The sequence below is a fragment of the Naegleria fowleri genome (assembly GCF_008403515.1).
Source record: "Naegleria fowleri strain ATCC 30894 chromosome Unknown tig51, whole genome shotgun sequence".
Lineage (NCBI taxonomy): Eukaryota > Heterolobosea > Eutetramitea > Acrasida > Naegleriidae > Naegleria > Naegleria fowleri.
Genome location: NW_025407983.1, coordinates 308,504 through 330,011, shown reverse-complemented (window position 1 = coordinate 330,011; position 21,508 = coordinate 308,504). Strand labels below are relative to the sequence as shown.

Sequence of the window (21,508 nt, the reverse complement as noted above, 5' to 3'; positions counted from 1 at the left end):
GAACCAATAGAAAAGTATCGGATCGTTGAATGAATAACCATTTTGTGGAAATATCATGTTTCGAACCTTACATGATAAGCTTTGGATATTTTGGTATGAGAGAAAGAGCCATGATGACCATCCTCAGTGTTTTGTCTGGTCTTGGCCTGTCAACTGTCTGTCAAATCATCAAAAAAATTGCCATCACCCGTTATCAATTCTTTTTGCAGCGTCATCAATTCCACACCAATCATCAAAATAGTACTCCTTCCATCATCTTCATCATCACCAGAGAGAGAGGATAGTCTGGAACCCACTTTTCACCACCACCACTTTTCAACAAATACAACCACTTTCTAAAAGATGCCATCTGTACAAGAACTCGAACGTCAACGATTGGCAGCCATGTATGGAGGAGGAAATGAAGAAGATGATCATGAATCCTCTTCAGAAGAAGAAGAAGATGCCAACCACAAGAACACTTCTTCTCAACAACAACAACAACCACAAGGAACACCACCAACCACCACCACCTCTTCCACAACAAACAACACTTCCACCAACAACGCCAATAATCGATCTGCTCAACGTAAACAATTGTTTGGAGGTGCCATGAAGAATGCCATGAAAAAGTTGACCATTTCTTCTTCAGACAAGACAAAACATTCAACAGATTCAAATTCGACAAGTGCTCTGAATTCTTCTGCTCCACCAAAATTCTCGACAGCCATTCGTGTCTTACGTTCAGTCAAGGAGATGCACTCTCGTGTCTCCATTTTGGTAGAAGATCAATCTCAGACTGCCAAAATGGATTTGGAAAAGGCACTTGAAACTCCTGATATTATTATGAATCAGGATGATTTGTTTGAAGGAGCAGGAGAGAAGGCTGGTCTTCAAATTTGGCATCTCGTCAAGATGATTCCAATTGCTGTTCCTGAAGAAGAATTTGGTACATTCAATTCTTCAGATTGTTATGTTTTGTGTTACACTTTTGAAGCTCAAGACGATGACACACGTTTGAGAAAGATTCATTATTGGGTTGGAAAGAATGCAAATGTGATGAAACAAGCAGTTTGTGCATTTCTATCCAATGAATTGGCCAATCGTATTTCAGCTTCTCTCTATCGTGAAGAAGAACGTGAAGAGAGTGAAGACTTTTTGGAATATTTCGATCATCACATTGAATATAGAGATGCTTGTGCCACTCAGGATTCTCTTCTCAAAATTCCACACCGTGAATTTGTTCCACGTTTGATGAAGGTCGATGCCGATCACAAACGACGTCTCTTAGTGAAACGTGTGCATTTATCCAAAGCACAAATCGAGTCACCTCAATCGGTGAAGGATGTTTTTATTTTAGAAAATGAAGAACATGTCTATGTTTGGATTGGAAGTGAAGCAAGTAAAACAGAACAATTGAAGGGAGTCGATGTGGCACGTAATATCATTCATGACGATCGTCGAGGTAAAGGACAAGTGGAAATTATTTATCAGCAACAACAACAACAGAATGATTCAATGGTGGAGACTCTTCCAGCTGATTTTCTTGCCACTTTTGAACAGTATGGAAACTCTCATGCTAAATCAGATGCTTCTCAAGATGCTGCCACTCTTTTTAGAGTCTCAGTCTTGTCAGTGGAAGATAAGAAATTTGATATCCAAAAGATTGCTGCTGGAGAGTTGAAACGTGACATGTTGGATGAAGAATCTGTCTACTTGCTAGAAACAAAGAATGAAATTTACTTGTGGTTTGGTAAAAAGTCAAAATTTGTAGATCGAAAGTGTGCAGAAACTTTGGCAACCACCATTCAAAATTCTTCTCCTGACATTTTAGAAATTCACAGTTGTTTCTCTGGAAATGAACCTGTCTTGTTCAGAGAGAGATTTTTACATGGTTTTTATTGGTATGATACTCCCGAGGTCTTTGAAAAGAAGAGAAGAGAATTGGCTGACATTTGTGACGATGAATTTGATTCCAATCAAAATCTTGACATTCGATTGGAAGATTTTAATTATAAGGAAAAACTTGATTATGTGGATGCCGATGATGAAGGTACAGGAACTGTTCAAATTTGGAGAGTTGTGGATGCCAATTATGCAGAACCAGTTCCTGAGGAAGAATTGGGTAATTTCTACTCTGAAGATTGTTATTTGATTTTATACGAATGGAATCGTTCCGATCTCTTCAATGATCAAGAAGAAGAAGAAGAAGAAACAGCCCATGCCCATTCACAAGAGGAGGAAGAAGAAGAAGAATTGCCACCAGAATCTTATCCTGAACCCAAATATAAGGGTTATGAAAGTGATGACTCTGATTCATTGGAAGCAAGAATGAAATTAATTGATGGCATGGGTGTCAAAGTCACAGAAGTCACTGAAGCACCTGAAGAAAAGCCAAAGAAAAAGTATGAAATTAAGAAACCTCAAGAAAAGGAACAAGAAGAAGAGCAAGAAGAACCACAACTTATTGTGAAACCACTCAACATCAAAAAGAAGAAGATTTTCTACTTACCAAGAAGAATTCTCTACTGTTGGGAAGGTGCTGACTCTCAACAAACCGTCAGTGCTCGTATTCTCAAGAGAAATTTCCAAAATTTTGCATCCGATCCAATCAATCCAGCAAAAATTGTCACACAAAAGGAAGGAAAGGAGAATGATCACTTTATGAAGATTTTTGAACACATTATGGTCATTCATAAAGGTAGCATGACCAATAAGCGTGCTGCTACTTCACTTTATAGAATTTATTGTAAGACTGTGAGAAATTCTAAAGCAGTTCAAGTCGAAAAGAAGAGAAGTAATTTGAACTCGAATGATGTGTTCATCTTGTTGGGTCCAAAAACTGCCTATTTGTGGATTGGTGTCTATTCGAGTGGTAAAAAGAAGGAAATTGCTTTCAAACTTGCTCAATCTCTCATTGGAAACAGAGAAGTCTCTGCCGTTGATGAAGGATTCGAACCAGAAGAATTCTGGGATCTCTTCACTCAAACCGATAATCAAGTCTCTCCCTATGTGACTGAAAAATTGAATTATGCTCAAGGTGTCGTATTCGAATGTACCATCATTAATGACAACACATTCCGAGTGATGAATGTGGGTGAAATTGGACAACAATTCCTTCAACAAGATTTGAACAATTCACATCAAATTCTCATTGTCGATTACACAGAGGTGATATTTGTTTGGTATCCTTCCACTCCTTCAAGTGCTCAAAGAGAATTGGCACTCAAAGCAGTTGCTTACATTCTCAAAGAGGATTTATCTGAAGAAATTGAAGAGGATGAAAAGATGAAACAGAATCATGATGAATCACAAGAGGATGAAGAGGAACATGATTTCACAATTAATAACAAGACCAAACAATTTTTAAACAAATTCGAAGGAGAAGATACAAATCCAGAAATTCCACGTTTTCCAAGATCCATCTCGATTTATGAAGTCGAACGAGGAATGGAACCAGATGAATTCAAAAGTGGTTTCCCAGTGTGGAGAGAAGAGAAACACTATGTCGATCAATTTGAAGATTCTCTTAAAAAAGAAAGAGAAAGTGAAAGCAAATTAATTGCAAAATCTTTACCATTCCTTCAATTGATTAGAGAAAAGTATCCTTTCCTCATTACCAATGATGAATTTGTTAATGTACACAACATGGTTCATATTATCAAATTGGCTCGATTGTGTAAAAACAATTACAACATGTTAATTGGAAATCTTGAACAATTAGAAGAAGAGTATAAGGATGTGATTTACTTTGGTGAACATTTTGAGGCATTTGCAAGTGATTTATTCAAGTTTATGGTGACCAATAAGATTCAATAATGGTTGTCAGTCGAACCTTGAAGAAGTATTATTGAAATTTGATTTCGTCATTTTGATAAATCTTTTTTTGAATCCGTTCTAAGGGTGCACAACCATGCTCTCTTCTACAGTCATCAGACTAAGTTTTCAAAAGCGTGTCGATAGGTTCCCACGACGTCTGCAGCTCACGTTTTTACACATTTTCCATATCGAGAATTCTTCAATGCTTGACGTCTGGCAGCAGCAGAAGCTTCTGTTCGATCTCTTTTCTTCTCATCAAACAAGAAAAATGATCCGACGATCCTCCTCAAGTCATCTTCCTCATGACTCCCCTTTGAGTGTCGTCAGGTTGTTCCGCACAGGTTTGAAAAACCTACTCAATGTTCATCACGATCATCACCACCAATATTACTACCTGTATTCATCATCCCTAAATCTAAAGCAAAATTCCAAAATGATGATCGTAACCGATTTTTCAAACCAAAATCATCATCAAAGAAATGTTTCTTTTATTAGTCCCGGAATGTTAGATGAATATGGAGAGGAAGAAAAAGATCGTGCTCCATTGGATGCTCGTGAAATTATATCGAGAATTAAAACTTGTCGTCAATTAGAAGAACACCATGATGGCATCACCTTGTTCAAAGATCCCTTGAATCATCTCATCTATGGAACCACGAATGGTCCTCATAGAAAAAAGTTCCAACATCGATGGAATTCAACATCGATGACACGAATGAAAAGAAGAACTGCTCAACCTTCTGCTTCTTATTAGGGGTTTCATGTTTTGAATTCAACTTTGCTGTTTGCACATGGTATTGAATTTCAGTGCTGATCTTTGTTTTTCAAAAAAGAAATCGTCATTTGAATGACAAACATGTTTGTCGCTGAGCTCGTTCATCATGAAAGGAGGATTGGAATGTATGGCTTGAGTCAATCACACCTGAACATTCGATTCTTTTTGTAAAATTGTTTCACTCACTTTAATAATATTAAAATCCCAGTGGGCAGTCAAAGGCCCTCTCTTATCTGCCAATTTTCACATTTCAAAAGTGGAAAGTATGGACAAGTCAAGAAGAGGATTAATGTTAAAGGAAGAGATTGTTTTTGAAATAACATGTGATGACTCAGATGTTGTGTTCGTGTTTTTGATGCTAAGAACACGATCGAATGAAAGAAGAAAACAATTTTCAGCATGCTTTAGAAACTCGGTGACTTTATAACTTGCTTGTTGGCGAGTGATTATAGTCGCATTTAATAACACATTTTTGTAGAGAGTTGAAAGGTTAAACTCTAGGCGAAAGAAGGCACTGAATTGTCAAGATCACCCACTGCTTTTTCAGGAAAGTGATTTGACAGGAAAGCAGGCACCACGAACAGTTCGAATTCGTTTGGCTTTTAAAAAATTATTTTTATCATTGAATTCAATCTCATCATTATTTTTTAAAACAACTGCAATTCATCATTATCATCAATTCCGAATATCAATTCCTAAATTTTCATAAAGACTTCTAGTATGAACTCTCATAACAATGAAGAAGAAAATTAGACAATTCTTCCGAGCATTGGGTGATGAAGATTACGAAGATTATGATGAGATAGAGGAAGAGAAAATTGAATTAGCAACAAAAGCCTCTCCGATGGTTACCAACAACTCATCCGAAAGTAACAACTCCAGTACTCCCGTACATTTATCTGCATTCAAATTCTTTATACGAGATTTGCCAAGACTTGTTTCTAGGAAAAACAATCACTATCGAGTGAGGAGAAAGAATCAACATATTATTAAGAGTAGTTTATTGGATTTTACTTCAATTTATCATGTTCTCATCAGTTGGTAGGTGTTTCATTGTAGAACTAATAGTTTTAATAATTATTATTATTATTAAAACTATTATTATTATTTTCAGGTCTTGGTGGAAATTATTAATTTTAATCATTGTTGGACATTTGATTTTGCATTTGATATTCGCATTACTGTATTTTGTAGCAGGAAAGGATACGATTGGTGGATTGAATCCTGATTTTGATGAAGGTGACTACACAGCCTATGGATTTTTGCAATGCTTTTTCTTTTCAGGTTTGTTTTCTATTTGAAATTTCAAAACTAGTTCATTATTGTGTGTATAGTTCAAACCATGTTCACAATTGGCTACGGTGGTTTGTATCCAAAGTCAATTTATGCAAACTCGCTAGTGGTAGCTCAATCATTCTTGGGTCTCTTTACCTCGACCATTGTTGTCACCTTGAGTGTTGCTAAATTTTCTAGACCTACCAAACTAAGAAAGAAAATATTTTTCAGCAAGAATGCAGTCATTAATCATGTTGGATACTTTTCAACTCAAGAAATTTATAATGACATTAGCCAGAGAGGACAAGTGACAGTGCCTCTTCAGCCATTTAAGGATACTTTACCAATGTATTTAATATTTAGATTTGTGAACACACGAAAAACACAATTTATTTCTACAAAATTTAGATTATTACTAGTTGAATGGAAAAATGAAGATGAGCGAGTGGAATATGAAAAATCACGAACTCAACATGCAAACGAAGTTTTACAAAAACAAGAAATTCGAATTCGTAGAAACAGAAAAGCAGGACTTGTTCAACAATATATTGAAAACAGCACAGGCAGTCGACCATTGCAAAGCGATGACTACAGTGTGTTGAACATTGCTGAAGACGCACTTTTGTATCAAGGCAGTGACAATGTCAGCGAAACGTCTGCTCTTACTAGTTTTTGGAGAAAGAAATCTCAACGTGTTGGAGTTTATCCTGTGGTTCATGAGCTTTATTTCCAGATTAATAATCAAACAGGAAAATGTATGGACATTGACTTGTCGGCACCATTACTTTGCCTTCCTTTCACTGTTGTTCATCCTATCACTAGCGACTCACCCTTGTATCCATTACTGACAAGTTCCGAGTTCAACAAAACCAGTCGAAACACTGAAATCGTTGCTTGCTTTGAAGCCGTTGATGAGGCAACATCTGCCAACGTTCAAGCACGATATTCCTATACTATGAATGATATTCTTTTGGATCATGAATTTACTTCATGCGTTTTTAGAAACGACAAAGATGAACTAGAGATTGATTATGATGCACTCTCTTCTGTTAGGCCAATAAAACTGTAACAATTCGTTTCAACGAGATTTTTATTTCTTTGTGAATGTCAAACGTCTTCCTTTAGCATTTCTCTTCATTTTCAAACCCTTCTCTATTTCCTCAATTCCCCGTTCTGTGATTTTTGTTTGAGACAAATCAAGCATCTTCAAGGCAAGCAAGTATGGGCTATTGGCAATGAATGAAGCGCCTACATCATCAATATAGTTACAACTCAAATCTAAACTGGTTAAGCGATTCATAAATTTGCTATTAGACAAACATTTCACACCATTGTTGGTGATTGAATTGCTGTTTAGATCGAGATTTTGTAAATTTTTCATGTTCTCGCTTTCCACAATCAGCTTGACTCCTTCATCTTCAAAGAAATTGCCATACAAGTGTAAATCTGTTAAATTGCTCATCACTTGACTATCCGCTAAATATTGTGCACTTTCCACAGTCAAATAATTATCACTCAGGTAAAGCGTCCTCAAATGGTTTAAATGTGAACATGAGCACAACAATCGAACACCCTCATCCGATACACGAGACTCGCTCAAACATAATTTTCTCAAATTTTTCAAATTCCGACATGTCGCAATCACCTCCACACCTTCATCACAAAAATACATACAGGAGCCTGCTTTGAGCCATTCCGTGTTAATAACCAATGATTCCAAACTTGTGAGAAGGGGACTTGATAATATTTTCCGTAATCTTTCATTTCCAACAGTTGTAGAAAAACACAAATGCAACCCCACTGTGTTGGAAACTTCAAACCATCGCTTTGAAACTATCATGCATGAACAAAAGATAAATTTGGAGTCGTCAATAAATTGCAAGATGTAATGGAGTACTTCATCTGGAAGGTTTTCAAGTGGCGGCATTTTTTGTAAAGTATTGATTCAAATAATAATTGATCAGGTGCTTGATGTAGGTTGTCTGTGATCATCAACAAAACGCATCCAATCATTCACAGAGTGACAGCAACATTCAAGAGTTCATGTCATTGTCTTAATGAAAATATCAGAAAGTACAATGATGCCCTGATTTCCTTCCGCAGTAGCGTGAAAACATAATGTCCAAAAGCAAGGGAATGATTTTTGAATAAGAGGGGATGCATGGTATAATGGTACGTTATAAATGTATGATCTGTATCTAGATGCAGAAATTCGGACATGTGAACAACCTTGGTTGGAAAACTCAAGCGTGCTCAAGTCATGCACTGTTTTAAAATCGTCACAATACAAACATTTTCCAAATTGTGTGTACATGATGACAGTGGAATTTGCACAAAACTCAATGGAAATTAATTCGTCTTCTGTCCCTAAAAGTGTTGCAAAATCAATCCATCTGTTATTTCGATACGAAAAAAATCGCCCATTCCTTAACTTGAAAATAACATTAGAGTAATATCCAGGTATAACATATTCTACATTTGAAACATCATTATTAAATTGAGACTCCATATCTGAAATCGTGTAAACTTGTCCATTTTCACAGAGCATTGAAGTAAAAGTACTCAGGAAAAAACTAAAAAGTTTTACAGGTGAGAATACACAATCTTGTATAATCACTCGATACCAACTATGCAAATCATCAACGGGCATAGCAGAGCTCTTATAAACTTCTCCATTCGCCGTTAACACTACAGAAGATGAGCCACATGCTGCCACAGAAATAATTTGTTTCTTGCCTCCAAAACAGTTCTCCTGATCTACTTCCATTGGCACACAAGCATCATCCAAGGAATTGTTGTTGCTCGTAATGTATTTCATTTGAAATTTTCCGTTCACAAATATTCTACTATCTTCGCTTAAGAAAATAGAATGATTAACTCCACAAGCTCCATCAATAATTTTCGTTTTTGAAATGGGTCCTACTGCTTGGATCATTCCTCTATGTATGATGCGATTTCCAGAACCATCTTCTCCCTGTTTTTGTCTGCACAAATCGATAGGTTCTTCTTTGAATAATAAAGGCCCACAAAATCCACAACAAAGCTCCCCAAAATAATTGCATCCAAATGATAACACAAGCCCATCCATGGTTAGTATATTAGAATGAGATTTTCCAGAAATTATTTTTCTAATATTGATAAAAGGCTTGATTTCCACTTTCCGAATCGTGGAATCATCAATCTCTTCTGGCATTAGTGGTACAACACTATCTGAATGATCGGGTTGAAATTCTCCTTCTCTAAAAATTCGAGATCCCAGAGGTAAATGTTCATATGAGAGTTGTTGTTTTTTTGGGATCCGAACCACAAAAACCACCCCAGATTCCTCTTTTGGCATTTTTTTTATTGAAATAATAAACACTCATCGATGAATATGTTGAAAGTATCATTGAACAAGTAAAATTTCCTCTATATAGGAAGGGCCATTATTTTTCATATGAACTTGCTTTACAATGCTTATTTGAAAAGATCAATAAGCAAAAAAAATGAAATTCATCGCTTTCATGGGAGCTCGTCAGGTCGGAAAGACTCGTTTGATTATTATTAATAACAAAAAGAATTGATAAAACACAACTTTAGAAAGACTATTTGTTGTTGAATTTTATTAGAAAAGCACCGTTGTTGATTGATTTTCAAAGATGAACGATATGCCTTGCTTGCTGATGTATTTATTTTATGGTTAGTTTCATGAAAATTGTTTCTGTTTGTAAAATATTGACATTGAGAATATCTTTGCGTTGGATAATATTCAATCATTGAACTGGAAAATATTTGGATTCCTGCAATTATAAAAGTGAGAGAAGAGATAGATATTGTATGTTTACTTGACAAATGATATTCTTTTAAATACTATAATCATTGCCATGATGACCCCTAGAAAATTGTTCTTGTTGGTACTAAGGCAGACTTGTTGCTCCACAATTCAATACCTAAAAGCAATATTATTCAAAAAAAAGTAATTATGAATTTTGTGGAAAAATACAAGACCTACATTCAAGGTACTTATTTAACAAGTTCAAAAACAGAATCCAATGTTAAAGATGCCATTGAACATACATTTTGTTTGAGAGGTTATACATTTCAAAATTACTCGAAATGGTTCAAATCGATTTGTTTCAAGGACTCTTAGAGAGTTCTGAAGATGCAACCAATAGTAGTATAGTGGAAATGCAACAAATTCAACGAAGAAAGAAAGTATGTGAATCGTTTTTAACCTATCTCTATATGGGTCATGCAAAATTGAGTAGTGATATTGCATCGGACATGATGGCTCTTTCTCATCAATATGGATTTCAATGTCTCTTCTCGCAATGTGAAGTGTTTATTTGTGAAATGATCGATGCATTATTTGAGGAGAAAGGCCATCAGAATGAATTAACACCATCAACATTGCATGACAACAGCAGCATTGCCTCAATCTCTAAACCACAACTTGTGGATGAATAGAACTTGTTGACTTTGCTTCGAGTGGCCAAACTATACAAGGCCAAACAACTGAAACAATGTTGTTTGTATTATATTGCATTCAATTGTGAAGTGTATTCGAAATTACTGTATTCCATAAGAAGTGAGAGTTTCGACAAGGACGAAAAAGAAGCACCAAGAAAAACGATTCAAAAATATCGATGTCCTTCTGCGAACGATTTGCGAAAAAGGCAGAATATGATCTCAACATGAAGGAATACGAGAGAGGACAAAATCATCGTGTGAAATTCAATAAAGAGCTCAAGAATGACAGGTGATGGGTTTTCACACAATATCATACCCCAACAACCAGCGGACATGAATCATCTCCATCGAATAGAGTCATCATCATATGTCTTTCATATATTTAACCCGAGGGTTCACCTACATTCTTCACTCCCCCTCTCTTCTGGAGAAGACCAAATGTACACGATATAGTTCGCAAACAGTACTACTACTATTGTGATATGAAACTATAATAATTCACAGGATACTTCTGTATTATATATTGTTGTATACAACACACACTTAATGTTTGGATGGCATCAAAAAGTTAACAAACAATGAATAGTTAAGATTACCAGAGTCATCAGTCTCTGCATACTTGAAAATTTCATCAGCTTGTTCACTTGTCAAGTTATCACTTCCGGTACCCAAATTCACCAAAGCATAACGAATTTCAGTCAATGGAGCAAATCCAGTTCCATCTCGATCGAAAATTTTGAAACATTCCTTCACTCTTTGTTCATTATCAGCAACAAATGTTTTAGATTCCAAGATTGAAGTCAATTGAGAGAATGTGAAATATCCCAACTTGGATGGATCAATTTCTTGGGCACATTTTTCAACATCCTTGTTGGATGGGTTCTTTCCACAAACTCTAATCAATTTACCAAGTTCCTCGATTGGGATCTTTCCGTCACTATCCTTGTCGAACAATCTGAAAGCATCTTCAGCATCAGAAAGTTGCTCTTGTGTGAGTTTTGGCATTTTGTGGTGGTGATGAGGTGGTGAAGGTGGATGTTGATTATTTTTTTATAAAAATTTTCTTGATGAGTGATAGATGACAGGAAAAGAAGGTCGTCCAAAGCTGACTAACACTCGTCAGCTTCAAGTCGTCAACCTGAGACCTTCTTCTGCTCAATTCGGTAACTAGAAAATGGATAACAATGTGTTCTTTGAAACATCATAGTCATCATTCAGGGTGTGTGTGGAGCCTCAAACCTCAACTCCACGTCAAAACTTGTGGTTAATTTGACAACATCTCCAGTCTTGTGTGTCTCTGTGACTGTCTTTTTAAGAACGCCTTTCCAATGAATAATAGATGAATCATCCTTAGAGAAAAGATCCACTTGTTCATTATCTGCTGAGGATGCATTTTCAAATTGGTATTGAGACTCAATCACACATGATGACACTGTTGAGGCATTTTCTTCTTTTCCTTCTTTGATGAGACCCTCAATGGTTTGCTTCATTTCTTCATTAGTAATGGACTGCATGACTTCTTCAAGAACAACGTTGGGTGAATGACCAAAACTGGCGGCATCCATTCCCTCAATGTGAGCATATCCATAAAGGTAGGCTTTGTCTTCTCCAATGATTCCTGAGAGAACAATCTGTTGAAACCACAAAATTACATTTCCCCTATTATTATAACATGTTATGGATGTTAATACATCAAAAAGTTTAAAGTTAGACCTTACCATTGATGTAGCTCTAACAACTGATTATTGTCTAATGTAATGACTTCTGTGTCGTTGACCAGAGTATCTTCTTTGTTGTCATTTACCCAGCATATCATTGAGGTCATTTTCATATGGCCGGAGATAGGTGTCAATTTCTTCATAGGATCACTTAGGATTGGTTCATTGGGGACTGGATACGCTTTCAAAATATTATAGATTGCTGAATAATCAATTTGCTGATCAGTGTTGGCTTGTGAGTTTAATAGCTCCAGTACTTCTGGAGCTTTGTAGACGTTCACAATTAAGTCACCAAGTAAGGACATTTCAGCATATTTTCCCACATGAGGAGCGCAACTGAATCCTATTACGATGTCATCAAGAGGTACTTGTAAGGGTTTTTTGAATTGTCTATACTGAACCAATTGCTGTTTGATATAGTTAAAATGTACATCAAAAGATTCTTCCATTTTGTCAATATCATGCAATAAAGTTGCTAATTGCACTAGCATGGCATTCTTTTGTGGAACTTCTACTTCTGTAAAGGTTCCAGCATTTAAAAAATCCCAAGCTTTTAAAAGTAAGAAATCTCTGTCTTTTTCCATATTTAACAAGTCAATACATTCAATGATAAAAGAGGCAACAAAATAGGTGGATTTGTGATATCGAATATCTGTGGGACAATCCATTAATTCCAACAACACATTTTCATAATGTTGACATAAAGACGGACTCTCTAAAATCTGATTTTTTTGAGTAAAAAACTTATGCATGTCGTTTTCATAATCAAACACATTCTTCTTGTTCACAATAGTCATAGAAAATGTCCGTAAATATTTTCCATAAATCATGTCCAAATTGCAATTAAAATTTTTTATCATGATCAATGATTGAGCAGAATATTCATTAATTCTGCAACGTGTTTCTTTAACTTCTGCCGAACCTAACAGGTTTTTAAAGTAATTTCTTTGGATCGGAGAAGGATACAGCCTCGACCGCAAACCAAGTGATTTCATCACTTTTTTCATTTTTTTTCAATTTTTTATTAACAATTCCGTAATTGTTAAAGAACGATATGATCCCGACGATATCATTTCGTAATAAATTGTTTGAACCAGATGGATGAATGAATCAGAGCCAACGTTCCAAAAACAATTCTTGAATAATTCAAGGCATTTGATTTGATAGTAGAAATGATTCCGTCTTCTGTGGATGAAATTATTTCTCTTTCAAAAGTAACGGATTTTGGTAACCAATGACGTGTGGCCTTGTAATGTGCTTTTTCATGTTCATTCACCTCGAATTGATGGACCAAAACTGAAAATAATTCATCATTGGTTTTAGAGGAGAGGTCGATGGTGTTGGATGTTAAGGTGAATTTGATAATTCTTCGATCAGAGAGTCGAGAAATTGATTTTGAATATGTGATGGTTTCGGAATTGTTATTATCAGTAGGAGGAGTATTGTTGTTGCTTGTTAGTGGAACAGTTTTGGCCTCAAAGCTTGTTGCTTTCGGAATGTGGTATTCCTTTTCAATCAAAAAGTATTGTGAAAGTAAATAGAGTGAAATGAAGAGTGCTGGTCTGGCTGTGGATGGTGAAGATGGAATAATGATGGAAGGAATGAACGATCTTACCGCTTTGAATGGAGCGAGTAGTAATGCACTAGTGGAGGATGATGAAGTTGCCGATGGGCTCTTGGATGAAAAGGTGGAGCGATCGGTAATGTCTTCGAAGGTTGACATTTTGTTGATTCTAAAAACTCAACTCTTTCGAAAATTGATTGAATTTTGGAGCTCATCGATTTGTTTAGGATATTAATTTAATGCATTCATTTGGTTGGTTAGTAGTCATCTCCTCTGCTAATTACTTCTTTACGTGTTGGTTTGAGAACAATGGTATGTTCGTATTGAGATGTGTAAGAGCCCTTGACGTCACACAACGGTGGATATTCATTAACCACACCAGCATTCACTAAACTCTTAAGAGCTACCATGTACTTTTCTTCTCCGAGTCTATCAAGATATCTACGACAGAAAGCAAGCGTGCTAAAGTTGTCATCAATTACTTTGAGCAATTCGCGAGCCTTTTGTGTCTTTAAATCTGTTGGATTGACCTTTTTGTGGAAATCTTTCATGTAATGAGAACAAACTCCCTCATGGTCCACAAATCCTCTACCGGTGGAACCGAAAGTTTCGATAGCAAAGAATTCGTTTTCTTCCATCTTGGTTTGGTCATTATTCTTCACAATTGGTACAGTTTTACCGGCATGAATTCTGTATCTGTCAATTGAGTGACCGTTCAAATTACGAACACACTTAACAGGATATGTCTTTCCATTCAATTCCACTTCATAGCTTTCCATTACTTCTTGAATTGCAGCTCCAATGTCTGACATTCTCACATCAATACCAGCTGTTTTAATACCAGTATTTGTAGCCTCCTTGGCAGCCATTGCTAATGGCTTGAATTTGTCATCCCAATACATTGTGAAAGCACAGTCAATAATACGGCCATTAATGTGCAATCCCAAATCAAATTTGATAATATCATCGGCTGTTATAACTGTTTCATCTCCTGCATTTGGTGTGTAGTGCGCAGCACAATTATTCATGGAACAACCAAGAGGGAAAGCCAAACCAGCATTCAATTTGTTATCTTCAATCAACTCTCTTGCCTTGTTTTCTAATGCTTCGGCAGCATCAATGACTTTCATACCAGGCTTAACATAACCTTGGAACCATTTTCTTGCTGTTCTGTGTACTTCGGCGGCTTGTCTTGCTTCTTGATAGATTTTATCAAATAATTCTTCTTTTTGTTGTTCCTCCTTTGATGACGCTCTAAATCTATTAAAATCTTGAGTATATTCCATATTTTCTCCTTCTGGGTATTTGTTGTCTTTGAATAAATATCGAATTGGAACGGTTGGTTCGGGTTGAGTTTGTTGGTTAGGATAAGTCTTTGGTTGTTGTGGTGCGGATGATGATGTTGTTGATGGATTTTGTTGTACCTTCTTCTTTTCTTCCGTCTTCTTCTTTTCAACAGCCTTCTCATTTTGCTTTTGCATTTCCATCAGGAAGGCCATATCATCGTCTTGTTTTGCGGACTTTTTTGAAGATGGTTGTGAGGATTTCTTGGTCATTTTTTTTTCTTTCGAAAACACTGAGAATCCTTTTTGTGGATCCATGCAAAGTTCGTTTATTCTTCATCATCACCAGTGCCATCATAAGTGATGCTTGTCACAAATGGATTGAAAATACGGATAAACTCATCAGTATTGAATAAGATTTTCCAATCTTCTGTACCTCCACCAATCCAAAATTGTTTGTGGTCATCGACAATTTTCTTATCTAAAACAATCGGAATGTTCACATGCTCTTTGGATGGGAGAGGGACTGGAGAAACACCATTGTAATCGTAACCAGTTAATTCAAAAGCCTTATTAGCATCAGTTAAGCTGAAAACAAATTGCTTTTTTCCTAACTTTCCTTGATTTAATTCTCTAACAAATTTTGTCAGCTTTTTCGAATTGAATTTTGCCGAATATTGAACAATAACACAATAATATTTAGAATTGTTCCTATCGGAGCAATCAGTCTTCACACATTTTGAATTTTCCAAAATTAAACTCTTACAAAGTTGATGAATCGAGTCTGTCTGAAGAATGTCTCTTCTCTCCTCTAAACTTCGGGAATAATAATCTGTCGGTACTTGAGAAAATTTGGCAAATTTAAATCCAAGCTTTTTCACTTGACTCTTCAACACTTTGATGAGCTCCGTATCATTAGGTTCTTCCTTTTCAAAATTGCTCTCATGGACAATAGCACAGCTAGCCGGAGTTTGCTCTTGCTTTTGTTGTTGCTCTTCATCAACAATTTCATGACTGGAGGGAGCAACAACATCTTTTGTACTGCTCTCGGAATCTGAGCTTTCTGTTCTCCCAACAGATTTAATTTCTCTTTTTACATCATCCAAGCTTTTTTCAATGTTTTGGAAACGAAGAATGAGTTGCTCCAGCCTTTGATTATCTTGCATTTTTTTGCTCCCAAGATCTGATTCTGCTGGAACTCTCTTGATGGATAATGCTGGGAAGATATCTTCAAATGGAGTTGGTGAGCAAAAATCACATCCTATCTAAGGCTCTTTCTTCATCCCCTCTTTATGGATTTCTCCAATAATGTAATAAAGAATGTCGAGAAATTATTAAACGTACATTATCCATGAGGAGTTAAGGAATCCCATCACTGGAATTAATGCAAGTGGCTTCCCAACTTACGCTTCCTTAGAAACAAGTTTACCGTGAGACATCTCACTGTTGTGAGGTGAGCCGAGTTGTGATGATGGGTTTTATTTCAGAGTTGGGTGGTAGAGGGGAAATCTTCTTCAGCTCGTCCATTGTTGTAAATATATTAATTGGTTGAGCAAATTATTTAATTTTGCCAACTTGCACCGATCAACAATGAACAAGCTGAAGAAGATCTCCTCTTCTTTTAAGACATATATGTCTTTTCACCTCAACAGAAGAAGAAATTGGAGGTGGACCTAGGTTCGTTGTTGTATTGTTTATTGTAACTGCCATAATTTAAAGCTTTTAGTACAGAGTTTTTGTATCAAGAGAGTTGAGCCATTGGAGCTTGTCGTCCAATCATTTAGACTCCTCCTCAACTATTGGATAATTCATGTATTTACAAGGAATGAAATGGTGAGATTGTTTGCATCTTAAATTTAACTCCATTCGAACTATTGTTTGAGGCTCCCTTTGAAGAAGAGGATGAGATTAAAGAATTTGTTTTGCTTTTAGAAGAAGGAGAAGCCTTTGATTCATCTGGACGGGCCGTAGAAGAAGTAGTATTGAGAAGATGGAAGGTCCAAGAAGGAAAGGTAAATTGCATCGATTCAGGTTTTGGAGGATTCATGGAACTTTTGTGGCCTTTAGGAGCTTGTTTACTCGAGTAGTTTGTGTTAATGAATGTAGTTTTGGAGGTTCGGTTGTTGTTGTTGTTGTTTTGATGAACAAGAACTCTTCCTCTTGAGGAGGAGGAGGAGGAGGAGGAACGTTTTGTAATTTTCTTGGAAGCCTCCAGGATGGATTGTTTCTTCTTCTTCTTCATCATCATCGTTACAGAAGAACTTGTTCTTTTAGAATGATCCGTCTTGGACTCATCGATAAATAATGGAGGAGATTGTATGGCACAGAATTGGGAGTTGGATTGTGGTGTTGTTGTTGTTGGGGAGCAGGAGGAGTTCATCGTCGTGTGAGGTGGCGTTGTCAAGGTCACCGTGGCGTTGGTTGTAGCAGTGGTGACATGGTCCATGTTCATGGTGGCTGTCACAACACCCAATGGAGAGGAGTGCAGATTGATCGTTTCGTTCTGTGGTTGCAATTGGTGCACACAGAACATGGATTCTTCATCATCACAAGTGGTGGTCCTCATCATCATCATGACATTGTCCAATACAATGGTATTGTTTCTCAGGGATGTTGTTGTGGTGGTGGTGGTGAATGAATTTTGAACGTTTTGGATGTAATCTGCAACGTTCATGGTTGAGGAAGAAGAAGAAGGACAACTCTTCAAGAGTAAATAACAAGTTATGAAATCGTTCACATCCAGATTCAACATGAGTGATCCTCCTTCACGAGAACAAGCACTGGAATGATGGCAAGTCGAGTTGTCACTTGCCACCGAGAAGCTACTTGTCTCTTGTTTCATGTTATTGCTTGGAGCGTTCTCATTCATCCATAAGGAACATGTATTGGAGGGATCATGATCTTGGAGAGGAGGAGCGGTGGTTGTCATGAGAAGGGAATGATCATCACATGAAGAGAAGAAGCAGGAATCAAGTGGATGATGACACCCAAGAAGAGAGTGGTCATTCTCATGGAAAGTGACGAGTTGTTGTATCAAAGAGGATGGAGAGGAGGTCATTATGTCAGGCAGCAATTTAAGAAGATGAAACTCCAATATTAGAAAGTGTACAAGCACAAGATTTTGTTTTTTATGTTGTTTCAAAATGACGGATTTCAATCTCACTCGTTAGATACGTTGTTTGTGTGCAAAAATAGGAACGGTTCCTTCTTTTCGAGAAGTAGATTCTCTCGGTTTGTGGACTTATTTCGAAAAAGACCAAACAATCATGAGCGAAAAAGAACCTTTCATTTACAAATTAGTCAAATTCTGACATGATGAGATGTTGTTGTTCAACATAGAGATATATAAATGATGGAGACAAAAGCTGTCGAAAAAATCTCTTGTTAATTTCAGTGGTGCCCGTCATAGTTTGTATGACAAGAGAGTAGCATGAAATTGATAGAAAGAGAAAACATGTCGTTAGGATGCTGTCACGAATCAAAGCGTCACCAGAACTTTCACATCGCTCACACTTTTCAGCGGACAACCGTAATACGAGAGATGAAGAGATTATTAGTCATCCATAATTGTCGTTCTTGAAGACATACCAGATGTGGAATCTCTTTCACGTAAAAGTGCATTTGCTTGTTTATTGATTCGTTGCGTTGGTTCATCATGCACTAACGCTAATTCGTGATGACATTCATAATAATCTCCACTTCACTTTCTCTTTGGAATGACCTTCTTCCAATACTTTTAGTTCCTTGCAGAGAGTCCACAAGGTAAGATTTCACTCTGACCACCACCACTGCGTGTACCGCTGGACAATGATCTGAATGGAATGATGAAACAGCACTAGTGGAGAGTATGAGTGTTCTCCAACAACGAAGTTCTATAAAATCTGCAAAGTCATCATTGCAATACCATGGTGATTGTGAACGAGATACAGTTCGATCCTGGTCAAGATCATATTTGGGTCGACGATTGGTCATGATTTAAAAGAACAGTAAGCTCTATCGATTTGGATGTTCAAGTACTTCAAAGAAGAAGATTCTGGTGTCGATGAAGTGGATTAGAATGAGAAGTGTCTTCTCTTTCAAAGAAGTATTGGGATGGAACTGGCAATTCTGGTGGTTGTTGTGAGAAAACGGAGAAGACTCATCTGCCTATTGTTGTTGGTTGTCTGTAAATATCTATCTGCGACTCACAACAAATTAACAGGCTGGACCGGGCGTCAAATTTTTGACACACAGGAGAAAAAACCATTGTTTCATCCTATAATTTATTGTGGTCACCTATAGTGGTCTTGTTCTGAATGTCTTGGTCTCTGTTTGGCAAAATCTGATCTCATGTGTGGATGCCGAGTGGAGAATATATCTGCTGGGACATTCATCATCCACTTCAAAAGAGGTGGTCGTTTCTGAAATCTTCGAACCTCATAGACTCTTCATACAAAGAACAACAAGTATTGGAAGAAGGTCAAAGAGAAATAAAAGTGTAGAGGAAATAATTTTGAATTTCATAATGTATGGTTATGAACATTCCAATAATTAAGCATGAACTCGGTGATAAAGAGATTTTACATCTCTGCTTTCCATTTATGAATAACAATTGATTATGGATGATTAATCTCCTAATCTCTCATACATTTCGGTTGTCTGCTGATTAGTGTTTTTTGTTCTGACAGGGATAAAATCACCAGTCACACATTGATTCCGACAGTCAGACTTTATTGACAGCTTCTCATTTTCATCCAAGTATGGCTTTCGATTGAAAATGGTAAGTACAACTTCTTCTAGAAGTTATGTTATCTCCATTCGAGTGATATAATCCCTTTATATCAAATTCATGTCCTCATGTCATACAAAACCAATTTAAACGCCACTGAAATTAACAAGAGATGATCAAAGACAGCTTCCTTTCTCTCGATCGTTAGTATCTCTGTGCACTGAACAACAACAACTCGTCATCTCCAAATTTCTTTAATTTGTAAGTGAAAAGTTTGTTTTCGCTCATGATTTATTAGTGATTTGTCAGAGTTTTCAAACAAAGAATCAAGTTCTGTAAAAGAAGGGACTGTTCCTATTTTTGCATGCAACGAAACGTGTCCAATCGCAATCGAGATTAATATCCGGTCATTGTCAGGATTCAAACAAAAAACAAAAATCTCACCACTTGTGTGTGTTTGGTAACCTTCCTATTGGATATTACAATCATTACAATCGCGAGGAGTTTCATCATCTCTTAATTGCTGCTAAACATGTTTCCTGCCTCCTCTCAATCGTTGTCATCTTCCTGTGACCATTCTCTGACAACCACCACCACCACCACCACTGCTAATCTCAATCACCAAGATCGCTTCTCCACATCTCCATTATGGTATGGGAACACTCCAAGCCATCACATGTTTGGGTATTTGTCACTGAGTGATCATGCTACTAGCACCAGCATGTGTCGTCATCATTCTTCCAATGCTTGTACTTCTTCTTCTCATGAGGGAAGAACACTCATGTTGAATTTGGATGTGAATGATTTCATGACATGCTATTTATTCATGAAGAGTCATACATCAGCCACTACTACTACAACTCATTTCACGTGTTCCTCAACCTCAAGGAACGTTCCAGAATTCATCCAAAATGTTCAAAATTCAACAACCACCAACACCATGGAATGGGGAGATGTCATGATGATGAGTAATTCCGCATGTGATGAAGAAGAATCCTTCTTCTTCTTTCACCATTCGCAACCACCACAAAAGGAAACGATCATCAGTCCTCTTCAGTCCTCCTCTTCTCCATTAATGGGTGTTACAGTTAGCACCAACACCACAATGAAGAATGTGGAGGATTTCATCAACACCGCCACCACTACCACCAACTGGACAACACCTCATGAGGTGGCCGAGACAATGACACACTCCTCCTCCTGCTCCCCAACAACAACAACAACAACAACCCTATCAATCACACCACCACCAACATCCTCTCAATTCAGTAACAAATCTTCTTCTCTCTCATTGATTTTCGAAGAGTCCAAGACGGATAGTCCATCCTTAAAGATGAAAAAGAAGAAGAAAAAACGATCCATTAATCCCATCGATGCTTCGTTGAAGAAAATTTCAAAACCCTCAAAAGTCACTTTTCAAACAAACAAGAAAAACTCAAAGACTCCGTTGATATTCATTAATGTCAACAACTCGAAACAACATCAACAACCCCCATTATTGACAAGCACGACCACCACTCAAGGACTCACAGAATTACCAACAACAAATCCTCCAAAACCTGAATCGATGCAATTTACATTTCCCTCATGGACCTTCCATCTTCTCAATACAAGTCCAGAAGAGGAATCTAATTCTTCTAAAAGCAAAACCAATTCTTTAATCTCATCCTCTCCCTCTAAGGAAACCTCTAAACAAACTTCAAATGGAGTGAAATTTAAGGTGGAAACAATATCTCCATTTCATTCCTTGTAACGATTGGGACACGTTCAATAGTTGAGGAGTCTAATTGGAAATGTCTGCAATCCCAATTGCTCAACTCTTGTAGCAACGACAATAAAATGTCTTCATCAATAACCTTTGTTGACATGTTGACCAATTCCATATTTGTTCATAGAAGAGAGTGAAACCAGGTTAATAGAAGCCTAATGAATAAACTC

At 36.9% G+C, this 21,508-nt stretch overlaps 13 protein-coding genes across 13 annotated transcripts; 5 read left to right on the top strand and 8 right to left on the bottom strand.

The window, feature by feature from the left end:
• Positions 1-342: 342 nt before the first annotated feature.
• FDP41_006222 (uncharacterized protein) lies at positions 343-3,798 on the top strand (the record flags this gene model as incomplete). Its single annotated transcript, XM_044709834.1, has 1 exon — positions 343-3,798. One exon carries the CDS (start codon positions 343-345, stop codon positions 3,796-3,798), a length of 3,456 nt encoding a protein of 1,151 aa, XP_044559461.1.
• Positions 3,799-4,066: 268 nt separating this feature from the next.
• Positions 4,067-4,552, top strand: FDP41_006221 (uncharacterized protein; the record flags this gene model as incomplete). The annotated part of the gene is made up of 1 exon (XM_044709833.1): positions 4,067-4,552. The coding sequence occupies one exon, from the start codon at positions 4,067-4,069 to the stop codon at positions 4,550-4,552; it is 486 nt and encodes a 161-aa protein (XP_044559460.1).
• Positions 4,553-5,309: 757 nt separating this feature from the next.
• Positions 5,310-6,917, top strand: FDP41_006220 (uncharacterized protein; the record flags this gene model as incomplete). Its single annotated transcript, XM_044709832.1, has 3 exons — positions 5,310-5,614; positions 5,688-5,857; positions 5,908-6,917. The coding sequence occupies 3 exons, from the start codon at positions 5,310-5,312 to the stop codon at positions 6,915-6,917; spliced, it is 1,485 nt and encodes a 494-aa protein (XP_044559459.1).
• Positions 6,918-6,938: 21 nt separating this feature from the next.
• On the bottom strand, positions 6,939-7,775 carry FDP41_006219 (uncharacterized protein; the record flags this gene model as incomplete). Its single annotated transcript, XM_044709830.1, has 1 exon — positions 6,939-7,775. The coding sequence occupies one exon, from the start codon at positions 7,773-7,775 to the stop codon at positions 6,939-6,941; it is 837 nt and encodes a 278-aa protein (XP_044559458.1).
• Positions 7,776-7,889: 114 nt separating this feature from the next.
• Positions 7,890-9,185, bottom strand: FDP41_006218 (uncharacterized protein; the record flags this gene model as incomplete). Its single annotated transcript, XM_044709829.1, has 1 exon — positions 7,890-9,185. One exon carries the CDS (start codon positions 9,183-9,185, stop codon positions 7,890-7,892), a length of 1,296 nt encoding a protein of 431 aa, XP_044559457.1.
• Positions 9,186-9,943: 758 nt separating this feature from the next.
• On the top strand, positions 9,944-10,294 carry FDP41_006217 (uncharacterized protein; the record flags this gene model as incomplete). Its single annotated transcript, XM_044709828.1, has 1 exon — positions 9,944-10,294. One exon carries the CDS (start codon positions 9,944-9,946, stop codon positions 10,292-10,294), a length of 351 nt encoding a protein of 116 aa, XP_044559456.1.
• Positions 10,295-10,840: 546 nt separating this feature from the next.
• Positions 10,841-11,302, bottom strand: FDP41_006216 (uncharacterized protein; the record flags this gene model as incomplete). Its single annotated transcript, XM_044709827.1, has 1 exon — positions 10,841-11,302. One exon carries the CDS (start codon positions 11,300-11,302, stop codon positions 10,841-10,843), a length of 462 nt encoding a protein of 153 aa, XP_044559455.1.
• A 209-nt stretch (positions 11,303-11,511) lies between these two features.
• Positions 11,512-13,022, bottom strand: FDP41_006215 (uncharacterized protein; the record flags this gene model as incomplete). The annotated part of the gene is made up of 2 exons (XM_044709826.1): positions 11,512-11,956; positions 12,016-13,022. 2 exons carry the CDS (start codon positions 13,020-13,022, stop codon positions 11,512-11,514), a joined length of 1,452 nt encoding a protein of 483 aa, XP_044559454.1.
• Positions 13,023-13,084: 62 nt separating this feature from the next.
• Positions 13,085-13,738, bottom strand: FDP41_006214 (uncharacterized protein; the record flags this gene model as incomplete). Its single annotated transcript, XM_044709825.1, has 1 exon — positions 13,085-13,738. One exon carries the CDS (start codon positions 13,736-13,738, stop codon positions 13,085-13,087), a length of 654 nt encoding a protein of 217 aa, XP_044559453.1.
• A 98-nt stretch (positions 13,739-13,836) lies between these two features.
• On the bottom strand, positions 13,837-15,135 carry FDP41_006213 (uncharacterized protein; the record flags this gene model as incomplete). The annotated part of the gene is made up of 1 exon (XM_044709824.1): positions 13,837-15,135. The coding sequence occupies one exon, from the start codon at positions 15,133-15,135 to the stop codon at positions 13,837-13,839; it is 1,299 nt and encodes a 432-aa protein (XP_044559452.1).
• Positions 15,136-15,191: 56 nt separating this feature from the next.
• On the bottom strand, positions 15,192-16,028 carry FDP41_006212 (uncharacterized protein; the record flags this gene model as incomplete). Its single annotated transcript, XM_044709823.1, has 1 exon — positions 15,192-16,028. The coding sequence occupies one exon, from the start codon at positions 16,026-16,028 to the stop codon at positions 15,192-15,194; it is 837 nt and encodes a 278-aa protein (XP_044559451.1).
• A 650-nt stretch (positions 16,029-16,678) lies between these two features.
• FDP41_006211 (uncharacterized protein) lies at positions 16,679-17,791 on the bottom strand (the record flags this gene model as incomplete). Its single annotated transcript, XM_044709822.1, has 1 exon — positions 16,679-17,791. One exon carries the CDS (start codon positions 17,789-17,791, stop codon positions 16,679-16,681), a length of 1,113 nt encoding a protein of 370 aa, XP_044559450.1.
• Positions 17,792-20,102: 2,311 nt separating this feature from the next.
• FDP41_006210 (uncharacterized protein) lies at positions 20,103-21,323 on the top strand (the record flags this gene model as incomplete). Its single annotated transcript, XM_044709821.1, has 1 exon — positions 20,103-21,323. One exon carries the CDS (start codon positions 20,103-20,105, stop codon positions 21,321-21,323), a length of 1,221 nt encoding a protein of 406 aa, XP_044559449.1.
• Positions 21,324-21,508: the final 185 nt, after the last annotated feature.